General features: G+C 39.1%; 1 protein-coding gene across 1 annotated transcript in view; it reads left to right on the top strand.

The window, feature by feature from the left end:
- PRDM16 (PR/SET domain 16) overlaps positions 1 to 18,331 on the top strand; it is a 621,205-nt gene that overhangs the window by 295,680 nt on the left and 307,194 nt on the right. Inside the window, 1 exon segment of the mRNA XM_074306482.1 lies at positions 8,272 to 8,322. Coding sequence (XP_074162583.1) covers positions 8,272 to 8,322 — 51 coding nt within the window.

Raw genomic sequence — 18,331 nt, 5'->3', positions numbered from 1 at the left:
CATTAATTTATTTTAAAAATAAAGAGGTCTTTGGACTACCAGGAGAGCCCATTGGCCCATTTATTATACTGACCATTAATTATTGTAGCTCAAATTGTAGCATTTAACGGATAAAGAAACCGAGTCAGATCCACATATATAACTTTCAGTGTTAGAGAGACACAGGGCTAATCTTGTCATCATTCTGAACATTTGTCCAAACGACAGTGAGATCTAACCCTTGTTCATCCCTGTTAGCCCCAGGGAACCAGAGGGCCCTGAGCCATCCTGGGCACTGTGCCCTGTGGTTGGCCCCCTGAGGATGAGCCCAGCCTGTTGTCAGGCAGGGAAGGAGCTGGGCGGATTGTGTGGGCTTGGGGATGAAAAAAAAGGAAGAAAAAGAAGAAGATATTTATTTGAATTGAAGAAAAAAGCTGGCTTCTCATGACAGACAAGCCCTTTGTTTTGATCAATGCATAGAGAGCACCACTGACCTTCTCTCCAGCCGGCAATGATCTATGCAATTCTCACATCAGAATAGAGGGAGCCTGGAGCCTGACTCATCTCCCACAAGAATAGAAAGTGGCCTTTTGAAAGGAAAAGATGATCACTGAGAGATGAGGAAAAAACATCCTCAGAAACTTTCCATTCTCAGGCTATTTCATGCCTCTGTGCCCTCTGGCTGTGATGGATCAGAAAGCACTGAAACCTGGATTCTAGTCCTGGTCCCACCTCTCAATTCACTAAATGACCTTGGTGGAGCTAGGCTGTGTGACCTTGGACAGCTTATTCTCTCTGTCTTAATTTCTTCACCCCCAAAATGAGAAAGCTGCACAAGGTGATAACAACCAGTGCTTTAAGGGCTACAAAGCATATATCTTAATTTGATCCTGAAAATAATCTGGGGAAGAAGTTGCTAAACTGGGAACTTTCATTTTTTTCCCCCAGAACAACTATAAGTCTGGAACTCTTGAGTTCATAGAATCACAGGATCATGGGGGAATCTTAGATTTAGAAGTGGAAAGAACTTTAGAGACCATTTAGTTCCATCTCTTCATTTTAGAGATGGGAAACTGAGGTCCATCAAGATTAAGTGACTGGGGATCATGAGATCTTAGATGTCAAATTGGAAGAGAACTCAGAAACCATCGCTCAATCCACCCATTTTGCAGATGGGAAAGTTTATGACTTGTCCTGTAGAAAGAAAGTATTAGATTCCAAATCCAATATTCTTTCCACCGTGCTACATTGCCTCTCTGCTAGAAATTCCCAAATTTATGGGAAGACTCAGCCAAGGAAAGAAAGCAGCAGCATAAATTCAGCCAGCCTGGCCAATCCTCTGCTCAGAGGCATAAGGTGGTCGTTCCATTGGGGTTGACCACTCTTCCATCTGGATTCAGGGCATTCCTCATGAGGGCCGGTGTAGATCCAGCACTGGAACTGCCTGTGTTCTGTTTGCCGTGGAGACTAAGCCAATGTGGAAGTAGCAGCCACCGGTCGGATAAGTCAGCATCCTCAGCAGGCTTTAGACTTTCCCAGAGGCTATCTGGAAGAGACATCCCAAGAAAGAAAACAGAGAACAAAATGTTTGAGGACATTAGTCGTGTACTAGAAAACGACCAAGATGAACTGATGCTTTCCAGCATGAATTAGACATGATTCTAAATGTAAGGGATAGAAGTACAAAGAAACAATCATTTCTCTTAAGGAATATGAATCAACCAATAAGCATTCATTAAGGATGATGTGTGTCAGGTGTTGTGCTAAGAAAGGGGTCTATAAAGGCAGAGTTTGCATTCTGTTATCAAGGATTGAACAGGATCACAGATTAGCCATTATAGATTAGAGTATAGAAAACTTTCCCAGTGTTGCAGGTGGTAGCAGTTGAGTGGAATAAAAACTGGGAGTAGGATCAAGAAAGGCTTTTTGAAGGAAAAATCACCTGAGATGAGCTGTGAGAGGAGCTAGAGATATTTGTTTGAGGGGGGGGTGCAGATAAGTGTTAAAGCTGCTAGACTTGGAGTTAGGAATTCCCAAGAATGAATGCTGCAGACATGTTCTAGCTGGATGGTTTTAGGAAAAGATCACTCTTCTTCCATATCTGTAATATGGGAAAAATGATAATAATAACACTTTCTTCCTAGGGTTGCTGTGAGAATCAAATGAGATAACATGTAAAGTGCTTTGCAAACTATAGCTAACTAATTAGATAGACAGACGATACATGGTTGGATTGATAGATGAATGAATAGACAAATAAGAAAAATTAGATAAATACATAAAGGACAGATACATAGATAAATAAGAAAAAATTAGATAGACAGATACATGAATAGATAGACAAATAAAAAGTTAAATAGATATATGAATGGATAGACAAATAAGAAAAAATTAGACAGATAAATACATGGATGTATGAATTAACAAATGAGAAAAAAATTAGATATATGAATGGATAGACAAATAAGAAAAAATTAGACAGAAAATACCTGGATGTATGAATTAACAAATGAGAAAAAAATTAGATATATGAATGGATAGACAAATAAGAAAAAATTAGACAGAAAATACCTGGATGTATGAATTAACAAATGAGAAAAAAATTAGATATATGAATGGATAGACAAATAAGAAAAAACAAAGGAGAAAAAATTGGATGTATGAATGGACAAATAAGAAAAAATTAGACAGATAAATACATGGATGTATGAATGAACAAATGAGAAAAAATTAGACAGATAGATACAGGGATGTATAAATGGATAGACAAATAAGAAAAAATTAGACAGATAGATACAGGGATGTATAAATGGATAGACAAATAAGAAAAAATTAGACAGATAGATACAGGGATGTATGAATGAATAGATAGGAAAAATTAGATAGATACATGGATGGATAGATAAATAAGAATGTCTAGACAGAAAAATAGATGAATGGATGGAGAAAGAGAAATTAGAGAGAGAGCAATAGATATAGATAGGAAAACATATACTAGCAATGATTATTATTCAAACCCATCGAGCTCTTCGATCTTTTCTCTGCCTCCCCCCAATCCCCATGATAGTTTGTCTGGGCTCAGGCAATAAATGGGTAACATTACTATTTATGTAAGCTCTTTGTGATCTGCCTGAGTAATGTAATCAGTTTGGGGTTAGCTACAGCTGGGGCATGCCAGCTTGTAAACTGTGTCTCAAAAAGATTCACATGGTGTCCCTCGAAATGTTTAGTATATTGTCATTTGAGGCTTTGCAAAGGTTTTTTTATTCATTCCCATGCCCTGGACCAAATGAGATACTCTGGCCACTTGTTGGGGGTGTGGCTTTTGTGGAGAATGTTGGTTTTTTTTTTTTTTTGGAGGGAGTCCAGAAAACAAGATTCAATTGAGTTCCTGTATAATTGGAGATCACTGATCTCCAAGCAGCTCTTTGAAAGCCATAGGTCTTTCTTTCTATAGTTCCTAATGGAATGATTACTTTCTCTTGACTGAAAGCAATGTGTCAGGTTAAAAACTATATATGGTACAAAACTGAATAATGCCTGAAAGTATCTGAGGCAGCGGCCGGGCTGTGGGATGAGATGTTCAGCCCTGCATTCCATTCTTCCATGGCATTGCAAAGGGCACGGGGCAAGGCCCGAGTGAGAGTCCTCAAACAAGAGAATTCTTTCTAATGAATGCTCTCCCTTTGTATCTCTGTTTAGTTTCCTGAGAGGCTTCAGAATGCTGCATTGCAGCCCCCTTGGGGATTTCTAACAACCACTTGTTTCTGTGACTCAAGCTGTTCATGGGATCCAGGGATGATATCTAGAAATAATGGCTCTTTCTATCTTTGCTTCATCTAGATTAAAGGGATTTTGGGGGGGCACTGGCTCCCATCATCACCAATTATTATTCATTTAAAAAAAATAAATTGTATTCCTATCGTGTCTGGATAGAGCCCACACATGCCTTCATTAGTTCCAACATTGAAATCTCCCCTTGTGGTGAAAGAAAACAACTAAGCAAATTCAGGGACTACGCTTGTACGGTATTCTTCATCCTTAGTTCCCCATTTCTCTACTTTCATTATTTATTCTTCTGGGTTCAAGATTACTAATTATAGTTTGGCCAATAATAATATTATTGTAATGTATATGATTGTCATCACTGTGGAACTTGGGGAAATTGAGGAAGTTAGATCAGATGGCCACTGAGCTCTTCTCTTTGTTCTGTTTATATCCTTCTGTGTCAGTTTATATAAATCTCCTCATGATTCTCTGAATTCCTCCATGATCTAGCTCCTTAATCCATGATTATCATTATCATTATTTTATGATGATGATATGATATATTATTAAAATGATATTAATTATCATTAATAAAAATAAGATAAATACTACTGGTCTCCAAATCACATGAAACAGCAGGTTTTTTTGTCTCTCTCTTTTTTTTCTTTTTTTTGGTCATGTCCATCTTCATGTGGCATTTTCTTCTCAGAGATACTGGAGCGGTTTGCCATTTTCTTCTTCAGCTCATTGGACAGATGGGGAAACTGAGGCAATCAGGGTGAAGTGACTTGCCCAGAGTCACACAGCTAGGAAGTGTTTGAGGCCAGATTTGAATTCAAGAAAATGAGTTTTCTTAACTCCACTGTAACTCTATCCACTGGGCCTCCCAGCTGCCCCTTGGTATAGATGAATTTTCTTCCTTTAGGAAAAAAAATATATATACATATATATATACACACACATATATATATATTTATATATATATACACATACACAAACACACACACACATTATATATATATATGTGTATACATACACACACACACACATACACACACACACACACACACACACACACACACACACACACACATATATATATATATATATATAAAACCATGAGTGAAATCTTTGCATTAAAGTCATTTGGTCACTCTGCTAATTCTATTTTTGCCTCCCATGGTTGGCTCAGTTCATAATTCCTCCAATACTCTAAAGAGTGTGCCAGCTTTCCCATAGTCCTATCGACATGATCTGTTCTGGTTTTTACCCTCACCAGTTACTTACTCTATCCTAGGTGCCTTGCCTTAGGATACTGGGTTAAAAGGTTCAGTATGGAAGTTTTTCAACTTCTCAACTTTGTGCCTTAATTAATATTCCTCTGGTGTCTTCACAAGTAACGACCACTTCTCTGCCCTCGATGGAGTGGTAGCCAGGTTCCAGCATCAGGCGCAATGGGCAGGGTTCTCTGACAAGCCAGGTGGCCAGGCTCATTCTCCTTTCAGAAGCCCAGGAATTTAGCAAGCATCCAGCCAGGACTCCCTGCCTTTTTATTTCAAAAATAAGAAATGAGACAGCTTGCTCAAGTGCAGTGATCTGGGTGGAGGCCAGGAGGCAGGGTTGAGGAGGTAGCTCGCTGGATTAAGACTCCTTGGACTTGGTGGGTCTGGTTTTGTCTCTAAAGCCTCAGCAGTCCCACCACCCACCTCCACCAAGGCTGACCAATAAAAATCGCGTGGAATAGTTTATTATGAACTACTTAACCTCCTTCATCTCTTGCTGTTTTCCCTGCAGAAAACGTTCCTGTTTCACTGCTCGGGGTGTTCACCTTTCATTCTCTGTTTGCTTTCAGAGACTTTCCAAACCGCAATTTCGGGATCTATTAAAAGAAACATAAAATACCAAATTGGTTAGAATTCTTAACATTTAAAATATGACTTATTGTTATTACAGCTGAGCTAAGACCAATTAGACGACATTTTGGAATTTGGTCTTTGGGACCATTTCACCTGGCCTCTGTGGGTATTGGCTGCCTCTTTTAAAAATGTGGTTTTTCAGGGGAGGGAAAAAAAGAAGAGGGACCCCTGAATTTGCCAGGAGTTTCTCGTTTTGTTTTCTTAATCTTAGTTTCAAGACCTGGTTTTCATTCTTACGGTAACAACTTGACAATTTATGCGTATGTGTGTATATGTGTATACATAACACCTTTAATCCAAATGGGCCTGAAAGTGTTTTATAAGCTAAACAAACTGACAAATTAACTGTATAAATTGGATTTGCCCATCACAGAAATGTACCAATCTACTTTTGGAGTGCATTGGTAGTGGTGGCTTGCATAGGCAGTGTAGGGTGCAGGATAGAACACTGCCCTTAAATGTCAGGATAACTTGGGTTCAAATCCTGTCTCTGGCACTTGCCAGAACTATGATCCTCAAGCAAATGACTTCATATCTCCTAAGCCTCAGTTTCCTCATCTGTAAAATGATCATAGTAATTCCCCTCTCTCCCCAAATTATTGTGAGATTCAAATGAGTTTCTGCGTGAAAGATTTTGTAGGTTTTAAAGTGCTATGGAAATATTAGTTATCGTTATTAATTATAATTATTAACATAAAATGTTTTAATAACAAGAATCTTTGAGCTACAGGATATCCCATTTTAGCTGCAGAATTAAGCTTGAAATGGCATTTTTCTAGTTAGTAGAAGAAATGAGATGATCAAAAAGAGAGATTCAGCCAGAACTCTTAATTACTTTTAATGAACTCTCACCCTGAAGTTCTAATCTACCCTAAAAAGTAGATTTAAAGTAATATAGGTTAACTAATTTATATTACATATGGAAATGGAGTCACAAAGAGTTGAATCAGTTGATCAAAAAACATTTATTAAGGACCTTCTATGTAACAGGCACTAAGGGAGGATACAGAAAAAAAAAAAAAAATAAAACAAACTGGCCCCTGGTTTCATGGAGTTTACACTCTTTTAAGAGTTCTTAACCTTGGGGTTGATGGATACCCCCTCAAGGGGTCTGAAAATAGGTTTCAGGAGACCTGCAAAGCTGAATGAGAAAAACAAAAGCTTATATGCTGATTTTAACTAGTGTCTAAATATAATTTAGCACTTGTTTCAATCACAAAAAACATGATTCTGAGTTTATATATCTTATGAGTTTATACAAAATACATGCATGGTAATGAATGAAGAAAGTGACCTGTCCAAGGTCATGCAGCTAACTCTGACAGAACCCATTTTGGATCCTGTGCATTTTCTACTGAATCACACCAAGGGTGTTAACATAAATGTTAAGCAACTTGGGCAGGTTCACAGACCTAATAAGGATCAACCCAAATCCACTTTATAATCCAGCTATAGTATGTCTGTCTACCATCTATCTATCTATCTATCATCTATCTATCTATCCATCTATCTACCTATCTGTGTGTTTGTTTAACTATATGTCTGTCTTTCTAGCTATCTGTGTATCTGTTTGTCTATATGTCCGACTATCTATCTATATACCCCTGTAGCAAACTTGATGAAGGTTTGTCCTCTAGCCAAAAAGCAAAAAACTCCTTTCCTAGATGGCATGTAAAGGCTTTATGACTTATTAGTAGTTGAATCCCAAATATGCTTTTTCTTTTTTCCAAATAAATTTATTTAATTTTTATATATACATTACTTTATGAATCCTGCTGGGGGAGAAAAATTAGAACAAAAGGAAAAACCACAGGAGAGGGGGAAAAAAAACAGAAAAAAAAATGAACATAGCATGTGCTGATTTACATTTAGTCTCCACAGTTTTTTGGGGGGATGCAGAGCATTTTCTGTCCAAAGTTTATTGGGATTGCCTTGGATCACTGAACCACTGAGAACTCAGAACCAAGTCTTTCCTAATTGATCATCGCACAATCTTGCTGTTACTGTGTACAATGTATTCCTGGTTCTGCATGTTTCACTCAGCATCAGTTCATGTAAATCTTTCCAGGCCTTTCTATAATCAGCTTGTTCCTCATTTTTATAGAATAATAATATTCCATTTCCTTCATGTACCACAACTTGTTTAGCCATTCCTCACTTGATGGATTCCACTCCTTTTCTAATTCTTTGCTGCCACAAAAAGAGCTGCTACAAACATTTTTGCACATGTGGGTCCTTTTCTCTCCTTTATGATTTCCTTAGGATACAGACCCAGTTGGGTCAAAGGGTATGCACAGTTTGACAGCCCTTTGGACATAGTTCCAGATTACTTTCCAGAAAGATTGGATCATTTCACAGTTCCACCAACAATGTATCAGTATCCCAGTTTTTCCATATCCCCTCCAACATTTTTCATCATCTTTTCCTGTCATCTTAGTCAATCTGAGAGGTGTGAGGTGGTACCTCAGAGTTGTTTTAATTTACATTTCTCTGATCAATAAAGCATTTTTTCACATAACTATAGACGGCTTTAATTTTGTCATCTGAAAATTAGTCATATTCTTTTATCATTTGGGAACTAATATTCTTTTTCATAATTATTTTGCAGGAAGTACTGACTGATTCTGATGTGGTGTCTCAAGAAGGCTGCATCAAAAAGGTAGGAGTTCTTCCTCTGATGTGTCACCATGTGGTACAATTGTTCTGGTTCTAAGTGGTTTTGAGATTCTGTAAGCCCCAGGGCCACATTTGTGCTGGACATTAATTGTGCATATCTCAGGCAGACAAGTTGTAGGTAAAGGAAACCTGACTTGTCTATGTGTGTCAGCAGAACCAAGATTTGGGTGTATTTATAGGGTGTATTTCAGTTTAGGGAATTGAGCAGGTAGGGGAATCATTTGTGTGTGACCCAGATTCATCTGAAGCAAAAAAGGGTTTTCCTTCTTTGGAAGGTGGTAGCTATTGATTATTTTATAGTCATTATTGCTATATTGATGTATAGATAATACTTTTTATTTAAATAGATATATCAGTGATCTATTCATCTATATAATACACCAATATCCATATATCTAATTAAGCATATATCCACAGAACAAAATATTTTAGTTTCCAATAGATTTGCAAGCACACTGAAAGGAGCGCGCGCACACACACACACACACATGTGTGTGTGTGTGTGTATGTGTGTATAATATATATGAATGGATATATAAAACAGATACAGTTTTAGCAAACTGTCTCCTTTAGAAAACCTAGCACATTCAAAGGAATATGTATCTGTACATATATACATGCATGTCTTTATGTGTAATTACATGTACATTTACATGTGTGGATTTTTAAATACCTTCCGTTAACTTTGGAAACAAATGAGTAGGTATAAGTCATCATTTATGACTGGAAATTCAACAACAGGGCTGGCTAATCACTTTTTCTGTAGGAGAAGCCATTAGTTAAATAAATCAGCTATTAAATTCAGAACCAAAATGCCACCCCAGATCTGTCCAATAATCAGACTATGTTTGGTAGACTGTTAACCCCAACATAACAAATTGACTCACATGAACAGAGAGACACCTCTCTAATGGATAAGGTCACGGAGGAATAGTAGATGCTGGGTGGTTTTAGTAATTAAGAAGTAGAATAGACTTTTCATCCAGCTGTGTTCTGTTTCCTTAAGCAGGGGAGAGAGGATTCTCTCTCATTTTGGATTTTCCTTTATGGTAAAAAAAATAAAATAAAAAAATAAAAAAATGGCAACATTCCTATTGGTTAAGAAAGATTCCTTGAATAAACCCAAAAAAAGGTCTCATCCAGATACTTCTTATTCAGATCCCCACTGGGAAGAGCAATATAGTCCTGTTTGCATTAGTGGATTGACTTTTTGTAATCAAATTCCCATTAAGGGCTATTTTCTCAATGTGAGAATGACTATTGGATTTTTCTTGGTCAAAATGCATGCTTGTGAAATGCTGTCACTTATTTTTGAGCCGGCAACGCCGTCACAGATTTTGAATTTGGGCTGAGGCCCTAATATAGGGACTTGGGAGCCACCTTATTCACCACTGATGAACTGTGAGAGTTAAAAGAAAATACTTGTGGGGTCCTGCCAAGTGTGATGAAACCCTATCCCCATTCGGCTCCGCCGCTAACTGGAGACGAAATCTTTAGACATAGCTATCTGTGGAGGGGAGGACCAGTCTCCTCTGACTAGGTTGATTCCAATAGATCTTTATTTTGGAAATCGGTTTTCCCACTGGACTCAGTTTCTGGCCATGCTGTGACCTTCGGAGGGACCTCTAGCAACGGGGGTGAACTTTTTACCTTCTTATCTCCATAACTCATTTGGCAATGTCTGTGCCTCAGTGGGATCTTTTTGTCTGAGCAGACATGGGTGAGAAGGTGACCGAATAAGTTATTCTGATTCTCATAACCCAGTTATCCAAATGAAGTAAATCCTCCCATCCGGATGAGCACTGAGGCCCTTTTTAAGCCCTTGAAATTATCTTGAATTCATCATAATACAAAATGAGCCAAGTCTCTCTCTCTCTCTCTCTCTCTTTCTCTCTCTCTCTCCACACTTTTCACCCCAATTTTTATTGTCTGCTTGGATGCAAGTTGGAATTGTTAAGCAGGTATTTTTTTCTTATTAAAAATATGCAATTTGACTTCTTTTCTCTTTCTCCTGGAAGAGGACTTAATTCTACACACTTTAAAAGTATACCCACCCCTCCATCTCCAAACAAAATATTGACTTTCCCCACCCTTCAGTCTGGAACACAGCCATTTAGTCACTTGGAGCAGAGATCCATTCTGGAATATTATGTTGCTGAAGGGCATTGTTGGGGAGCAGTAGCAGGGGTTTATGAGGTGGTAAATTTATGGAGAGATGGGCAGTAGGCTTTTACGGCCAGGCTAAAAAGGGTCAGAGCTAGAAGGTAAAGAGTTCAAGTCTAAATGTAATGGTTTGTGAAGAGACATTTAGTAGACAGCTTTTCAAGCTAAAAAAACATCAAGTATAGAATCAGGAAAAATTCTCTACGTTTTCCCCTCTTGAATTCTGTGGTAATGGTTTATTTCAGGGAATACTGGGCACAGGAGATTTTGCCTTCAGTTTTCCAAAAGACAGTGCCCTGGAGAAACAGTTTTCTTCTAACCACAGAAAAGTGCATTTGAGAAGACATCTCAGAGTCTCCTTCTTCACTCCATATAGAGTCATAATTACCTAAGGTAGAGACAGCTAACTGGAAATCTGGCTCCCATTGAACTCAAACCCTAGAGTTCGGACTGTTAGAGCTATGACTGAATGAAAAATTTTCTGTACTCCTATACACTGCATATCAGGTTGGATGTTATTTTAGGGCAATCAGGGTAGATGTTATTTTAGGAACAATGAACTGGTGGAGGAGGAGATTTCAGGGATATAAAAGGTAAATAGCTGAGGGTAGTCAAGGAGCACAGTGGATAGAACTCTGGACTTGCAGTCTTCAAAGACCTGAATTCAAGTTCAGCCTAAGTTACCAATTGAATGATCCTGAATAAGCCACTTAATGTTTTTTTTTTTGTCTCAGTGTTAGCTTTTCATTATTATTATTATTATTATTATTATTATTATTATTATTATTATTAGCATAACTAGGAATAGAACTCAAGTTTTTTGATTATCATTAATCCAGAATTAATTTGTTAAGCAAAGAATTCCTTGTAATATATCTTTTACAATTTTGAAAATGTCTTCTCAGGATTTTCTTGAAGTGGGGCAAACTCATCTCCGTGTGATCTATATATAGGGTTGGAACGGGGGGACAGACAAAAATGGGGGGACAATGAAGTTAGTTTAATGTATGAAGTTTAGGACTGAGGAGCTCCGAATCATTCTTTACTCTTAGTGTGATGTTGCACAAATCAATCAGATTCTCTAGACTTCAAATATTTAAAAAACAATATCTTTATTTTCAAAATATAATTTTCAACATTCACCCTTGCAAAACCTTGTGTTCCAAATTTTTCTCCCTCCCTTCCCCCAATCCCTCCCCTAGACAGCAAGTGATCCAATATAGGTTAAATATGTGCAATTCTTCTGTACATATTTCCACAATTATCATGCTGCACAAGAAAAATTGGCTTAAAAAGGAAAAAAAGAAATGAGAAAGAAAAAAAAGCAAACACCAACAAAAAAGGTGAAAAAAGTATGTTGTGATCCACTTTCAGATATCTTTCTGATGGTATATTTCTGTGGATTCCTATGTAGATTTGGATAACTGAGGTCTGTCCAGGAATCCATTTATTGATAAATAAAATCATAAGGAATAGAAAGTAAGCATGGGTTTTTGTGAGAGAGGTCCTCATGAATCATGGGAAATGTTGCAATTTTTGTGTTATCAGATTGGGCATGTGGTAAGAAGAATTACTGATGGATAGATGGAATCCTCCATAAGAATCTTTGTGACATTCCGATTCTTTTTGTACAGCAAAACAATTGTTTGGACATGTATACATATATTGTATTTAATTTATACTTTAACATATTTAACATGTATTGGTCAACCTGCCATCTTGGGAGGGGGAAGGAGGAGAAAAATTAGAACAAAAGGTTTGGCAATTGTCAATGTTGTAAAATTACCCATGCATGTATCTTGTAAATAAAAACTATTTTAAAAAAGAATCTTTGACATTTCAAGATATTTAGGGGATGCCTGTTCCTCAAACTTGCAGACTCCCCCCTCATCGTGGAAGTTGGGTGGAACTGTGTTGAGCATTTGTGCAGATTCATGGACAAGAGTCACACAAGATAAAGTGTGGCTGAACTGTGATCTGCGCTCACGAAGGGAATGTCTGTATAAGTGAGATCATAAAGTCATTGATATATTTCTAGGATTTTAAAAAAACTGAATCTGTAAGAATAAACTCCCTTCACCTATAAGGATGAGCATTGTGTAATCATATAGTATAATTATATAATACTACATTTTGCTCATTTATGAGTTTCTAAACTTTTTTCTATTATCTGCTGCTCTTCCCATGACATCTGCTGGTTCTGCAAAAACTCCCCAAAATTCCTATTTAATTTCTTATGCCAATCTGTAATATATAGAAACTCAGACGGAAAAAGTTGAGATGTGGAGGGGATAAGTATAATAGCAAAATGGAGAGGTCACATAGTAATAGCACAGTGAGATGGTGTAGCAGGTAGAGTGCTGGTCTTGGAGTTAGAAGGATGTTTTCTATTCTTGGAGTTAGAGGAATGTTTTCTATCTCGGTTTCTATATATCACAGGGGGTCGTAAAGAGTTGGGCATGCTGAACAATAAGGTTACTGCAATAGAATAGGATTATGGAATAATAACTGTCATAAAAGAATAGCTTATAGTTGTATATTCTTTAACATATCAAGAATCAAAGATCTAATTCAGATCCAATTGATCAATGATGGACAGAATCAGTTACACCCAGAGAAGGAACTGGGAAATGAGTGTAAACTGTGAGCATTTTTATTTTTCTCCCCAGGTTATTTTTACCTTCTGAATCCAATTCTTTCTGTGCAACAAAAAAAATCGGTTCTGCACACATATATTGTACCTAGGATATACTATAACATATTTAATATGTATGGAAATGCTTGCCATCTAGGGGAGGGGTAGAGGGAAGGAGGGGAAAATTCAGAACAGAAGAGAATACAAGGGATAATGCTGTAAAAAATTACCCATATATATGTACTGTCAAAAAAGTTATAATTATAAAATTAATTTTAAAAAACCCTTTAAAAAACATATCAAGAATCACCAGTTTCATTGATATGAGCTTGCCTACCAATGATACCAAGAGAAATCCATGACTGAGTAAATGCAATTAGAGTTATTATTGGGGAATAAAATCCTTCATCCCATGACCAGTGAGAATACTCTCTGACCATAGCACTTTCTTACTCTCCCTTAGCACTCATGCCCTTCCCTCTGCCAATTATGTACAATTTATCCTGTCTATATCTTGTTTGTGTATAATTATTTGGATATTTTTCTCTCCTATTAGACCATAAGCTCCTTGAGGGCAAGGACTGTCTTTTTTCTTCCCTTATGTCACCAAGGCACTTAATAAATACTTATTGACTTATTTAGAGAGGCTTGTCCCTAAACCAGATGACATGATCTTTCACAGATGCCATATTCAGAGGTTTCCCAGTTTGGGTATTACCCACCAATGTTAGTGCCCCATTGTCATGGCACCGTCCAAGTACAAGTCATTGGGGGACACTTTCAGTGGAAGCCAAGATATTTATCCTCTTTAAGCCTGAATTTCCTCATCTATAAGTTCAGTCTATCAACAAGCCTTTATTAAGCACCAACTGTTTCTCAAGCACTCGGCAAAATTCTGGAGATAAAAAGAAAAGCAAATATATAATCTTTATCCTTAATTGGACTAAAATATGACCTTTACATCTCTAGAACTATGATCCTATAAAATATGAAGCTATTTATATTATTATAATACATAATTACATATGTATCATATAATTCTACTCAATTATAAATTTATTGTATATATTTTTATATTTGGACTAGAGAAGAAGTCAACATCTAAAAAATAAGCCTGTCAGGGAGGAGGGAGGAGGAGGAACACCAGACTATTTCTGAAACCTTCTAGCCGCCCAGCCCCCTGCCTATCAATCATCAGCGACTTCATTCTTCCTTTCCAAGGGGCACTGGGGTTGCAGAGGAGGGGAGAGGGGGCTGCCTCCTCTTTCCCTCCTTGCAGTTCCTACAAGTAACTGCAAAGTAACCCAAGCTCAATAGCTTTTGGATGTAGCCTTATGGGAGAGGTGAAGGATGGAAAATCTCTACCCCGATTGCAAATGTTCTCATTTCCCCTACATGATGTCTTCGGTGGGATAACCCTGAATGTCTTTAGCTTTTCCTTAAAAGTCACTTTGGATGAATGTCAGGGATTCAGGCTGGGCTGGGGATGGGGGATGGCACAGAGAGGGAAGGCCTTTGCAAAAACCCTTCTTCAGGATGTACGAGTTTTTCTGAGTGTGGTGACAGGAGACCTCAGGGACTTCTCTCTTCAGTACACTCTCTATTTAGTCTCTGTTTACTTAGAGGGAATAGCCTAGGGGCTACTGGAGAGAAAACATCTGTGGGAGATAATCTATAGAGTTATCTATCCATCACTCTTGTCCACTCTGTCTCCCTTGAGAGTAAGCTGAGAAACTTGTAATGAAAAGAGCTGGTGAAGAGGCTTCGGGGACAAATAAAAAAGACATGTTAAGGGCCAGCGAAAAATGGATAGACGGCATCATTAAAGCTCAATAGCCCTCTTATCAAAATCCAATAGGATAGACATTTGGCAAAAGGCTATAAATTTATTCTTTGACTTTTTCCAGAGCTGGAATTTATCTGTTAACATGAATACCCTACACAGAGGAAGATAGTATCAGTGAAAAAGAGTTAGATTCAGTCTCTGGGTTCATATGAAAGGGTGGAAGGAAGGAAGGAGGAGGGGGGAGAAAAAATATCGCACCAAACAGTCTTTCTCTTTGTCCAATTTTTGTTTATTTTCTTTTTACAGCTTGAAATGTAAGGAAGTGTTAATACAGTATGACTAGGGAGAAAATGAAAACCAAAGCTGATCTTTTTTTCCCTCCCACCCTCCCCTCGCCCCTTAAAAATCTTAAAAATAAATAACCATGAGTTTGCTCGCGTGGACCTAAGAGTGTGGGGGTGAACAAAAAGAGAAGCGGACCCCACTGGGGCTTCCCAAACCTTGGCTCATATCAGAGAACTGCCCTACGGCAGCATCAAGGCCGCTAAAAAGCAATGCTCGGGCAGAGAGTTCCAAATAAATTAGACCTAATAAAGTTGTATGAGAGAGAGAGACAGAGAGAGACACAGAGACAGAGAGAGAGACCCATAAATCTATCCAAGTTTATTATGATGTACAAAATGCTACAGGTCATAAAAGTCATCTGATACTTACACCCGGCTTTGTCAAAACGGGATGATTGGCTCATCATTATGATAATTTGTGAAATGATTATTTGGATATTATAACCATAGCTTGTCCCACTGGGCTGTTGTGAAGACATTTTCTATAGTCTGGGCCATCAGGAATGGCCTCTGGTAACGGGGGATGTCGAAAGGTCTCCGAGGGCCTCTCCCAATGGGACGACTGGGGCTTGATAAAGGATGGCTCCGAGGAACCAGAAATCAGACTTCAATAAGCGGGCAGGAAGGTAGCGAGAGGAGACAGAGGGAACCGCTGTCTTTTGTGAAGCAATTACTTGGGGGAGGCCACACACCCTGAGGCCTGAGCGGGGTCTATCATAATACCAGACACACACACACACATCAAGCCCACAGCACTGGATGATTTGGGACAAGCCTCGTTTTTTCTCAAGGTCCCCATTTCTTCATTTGCTAAATGAATTCTCCTTTAAGATCCAAAGCCATCGGATCGGATTGGATCCAATTGGATCAGGAACCAGCTGTACCCTTTCAAATGATGACCATAGAAAGCGATAGGGAAAAGTCGGGCAAGGATTGAGGTGGGAAATACACTTTTTTCATCCAAGGTATTCTAGCTGTCTGAGGGTTAAAGGGCTCTGTTTACAAACTAATCACTTGGTGATCTCTAATTTGTACGACATAATGGAAAGACCACTGGTTCTGGGGGGCAGAAAACCTGGATTCAGATCCCGCCTATAAATGCTGAGAGAGTCAATTGGGTGTTAATTCTTTCCTAGTTAGAGGAATGGATTGAGCAAGATAATCTGAGGAGGGGGGGCAGGGAAGGTCCTTCTAGGGTTAAATCTATGGTCCTTGGAGGAAAGAAGGCCGATGATCACAAACTATTGTGCATTGATTGGATCCAGAATGGGCTCCCGGTGTCACCGACCCAGGCCTACGGTACTTTGTAAACAATACACTGTAGGACTCTGCAACCACCTCCAACCCCTAGTGGAGAAGGGAATAAACCTTGGGTCATGAAGCTCCAGTTCTTTAGCTCAATGGTGAGAAATTCCTCTATTCTGGTTCATTTAGCTGTCTATTTCCTTCTGTTGTGTGTCCCCCATCCCACCCTCCCCCAGGCCACGGCCCTCTGGGCTGACCAAAACTGGCAGGAGAGATCCTTAATATTCCCGATCCGGTCCTCCCGGGGTCTCCTTCATCGATCCAGCCATTTCTTAGAGGGCTCTAATTTGCTTGTTATATCAGTTATGTCTTTATGAAATCAAAGTATACTTAGCTGCTGCAAACAGAGGCAGCCCGGAGTTGATTTTGATAATCTTTAGCTGAATAGGCTTGCTTCATTCCAATAAGCCTTGGACAAAGGGCCGGACAGTTGGGGGAGAGGGGGAGAGGGGCGGGGGGAGGGCCCTTTTTTTTTCTTTTTTTCTTTTTTTTTTTTTACAACATGTCTCTCTTGCCATTGTGAGGCAGCCGCTAATAAAAGAACCAGGAGTCCATTAATTCAGTGAATGAACATAGAGTAAAGTCAGTCCCCTCTCGAGAACAATAATAAGTGAGGTCAGCTCCGGTTGCCATGGAAACTAAGTACTCCTAAGAAGTTTGCATCCTTGATTTTGCTGAATCAAAGCCCCCAAAGTGAAGAGGGGCCAACGCATCGAGAGCTCGGACCGGAAAGTCAGAAAGTCCAACCTTGACTGGGCCAACTCTGCCCCCCCCCCCATCCCCATCTCCACCCCCCCCCACCCTCACCCTCAACTGATTTATTTATTTTTGGGGCAGCTGCTTTTGATGAATTTCCCTCCCATTTGCCCTTTGGTATTATTGACAGGTTACTTCATTTCTTCTTCCTCCTATCTTCCCCTGAATCCTTCCTCGGCCCGGCCTGTTTAGGGGTGTGTGAGTGGGGGGGGCACCTGCTGATATTTGCTTATCTGAAGAGTCTTTCTTCGGAGGCTCTTGCCAGTATAAATCAGGGGGCAAGGCCCTATCTAGAACTGATAGCACCCAGATGAACTCTAAACCCGCCTGCGCCTGAACTTGGCACTGTGGGATGAGTTTCAGTTCTTAATACTGTCAATACCCGGGCCGATAAGGTTGATTAATGGCACATTAATGTGTCCCTGATCTGGGAGTCATGGCCTGCCCAAGACTAGGTGACGACTTCCGGGTTTCATTAGAAAGGTGACCTTTTATCTTCCTTTCCCCCACCCCAACACCTCCCTTCTAAATTAAGTTCATTCTCCACCCCACAGCCCCCCTTCCTTTATCTAAGTTTTCATTAAATCAGCTTTAAACCACCAGATTAGTCCAGGGAGCAATGAAACTAATTAATTTTCCTCCCATTACTTTATAACCTCCTGAATCTCTTGTCATCTTTAAGTGATCTGAATGTCCAAAAGCCCGGGTCCTGTTCTGAAACTGTTGGGGGACTTTTTGGGGGGAGTCACTCTTTGGGAAACAGACTTTGGACTCCCCCCCCCCCTCCTTCTAAGCTGAAATTCCTCCCGAAAAGGAAAAGAGATTGGTAACTGCTCTCCCCTCCAACTTTTGATTTTGGTTCTTCAGCAAAAGGAGAAAGAAGGAAATGTGTTTGCCCTCCCCGAGAAAAGCAGTCAGGTCAGCTTGTGAAATATAGCTGGGGGGTGGAGAAAGATGGCTAAGAGACATGGTAGCAGCCTCCAGTTAGTTTAAGAATGCCAGA

This window comes from Sminthopsis crassicaudata, chromosome 3 (genome assembly GCF_048593235.1).
Source record: "Sminthopsis crassicaudata isolate SCR6 chromosome 3, ASM4859323v1, whole genome shotgun sequence".
In the NCBI taxonomy this organism is placed as follows: Eukaryota; Metazoa; Chordata; class Mammalia; order Dasyuromorphia; family Dasyuridae; genus Sminthopsis; species Sminthopsis crassicaudata.
Note: the sequence above shows the minus strand (reverse complement) of the source record. Positions and strands in the feature narration are given on the sequence as shown.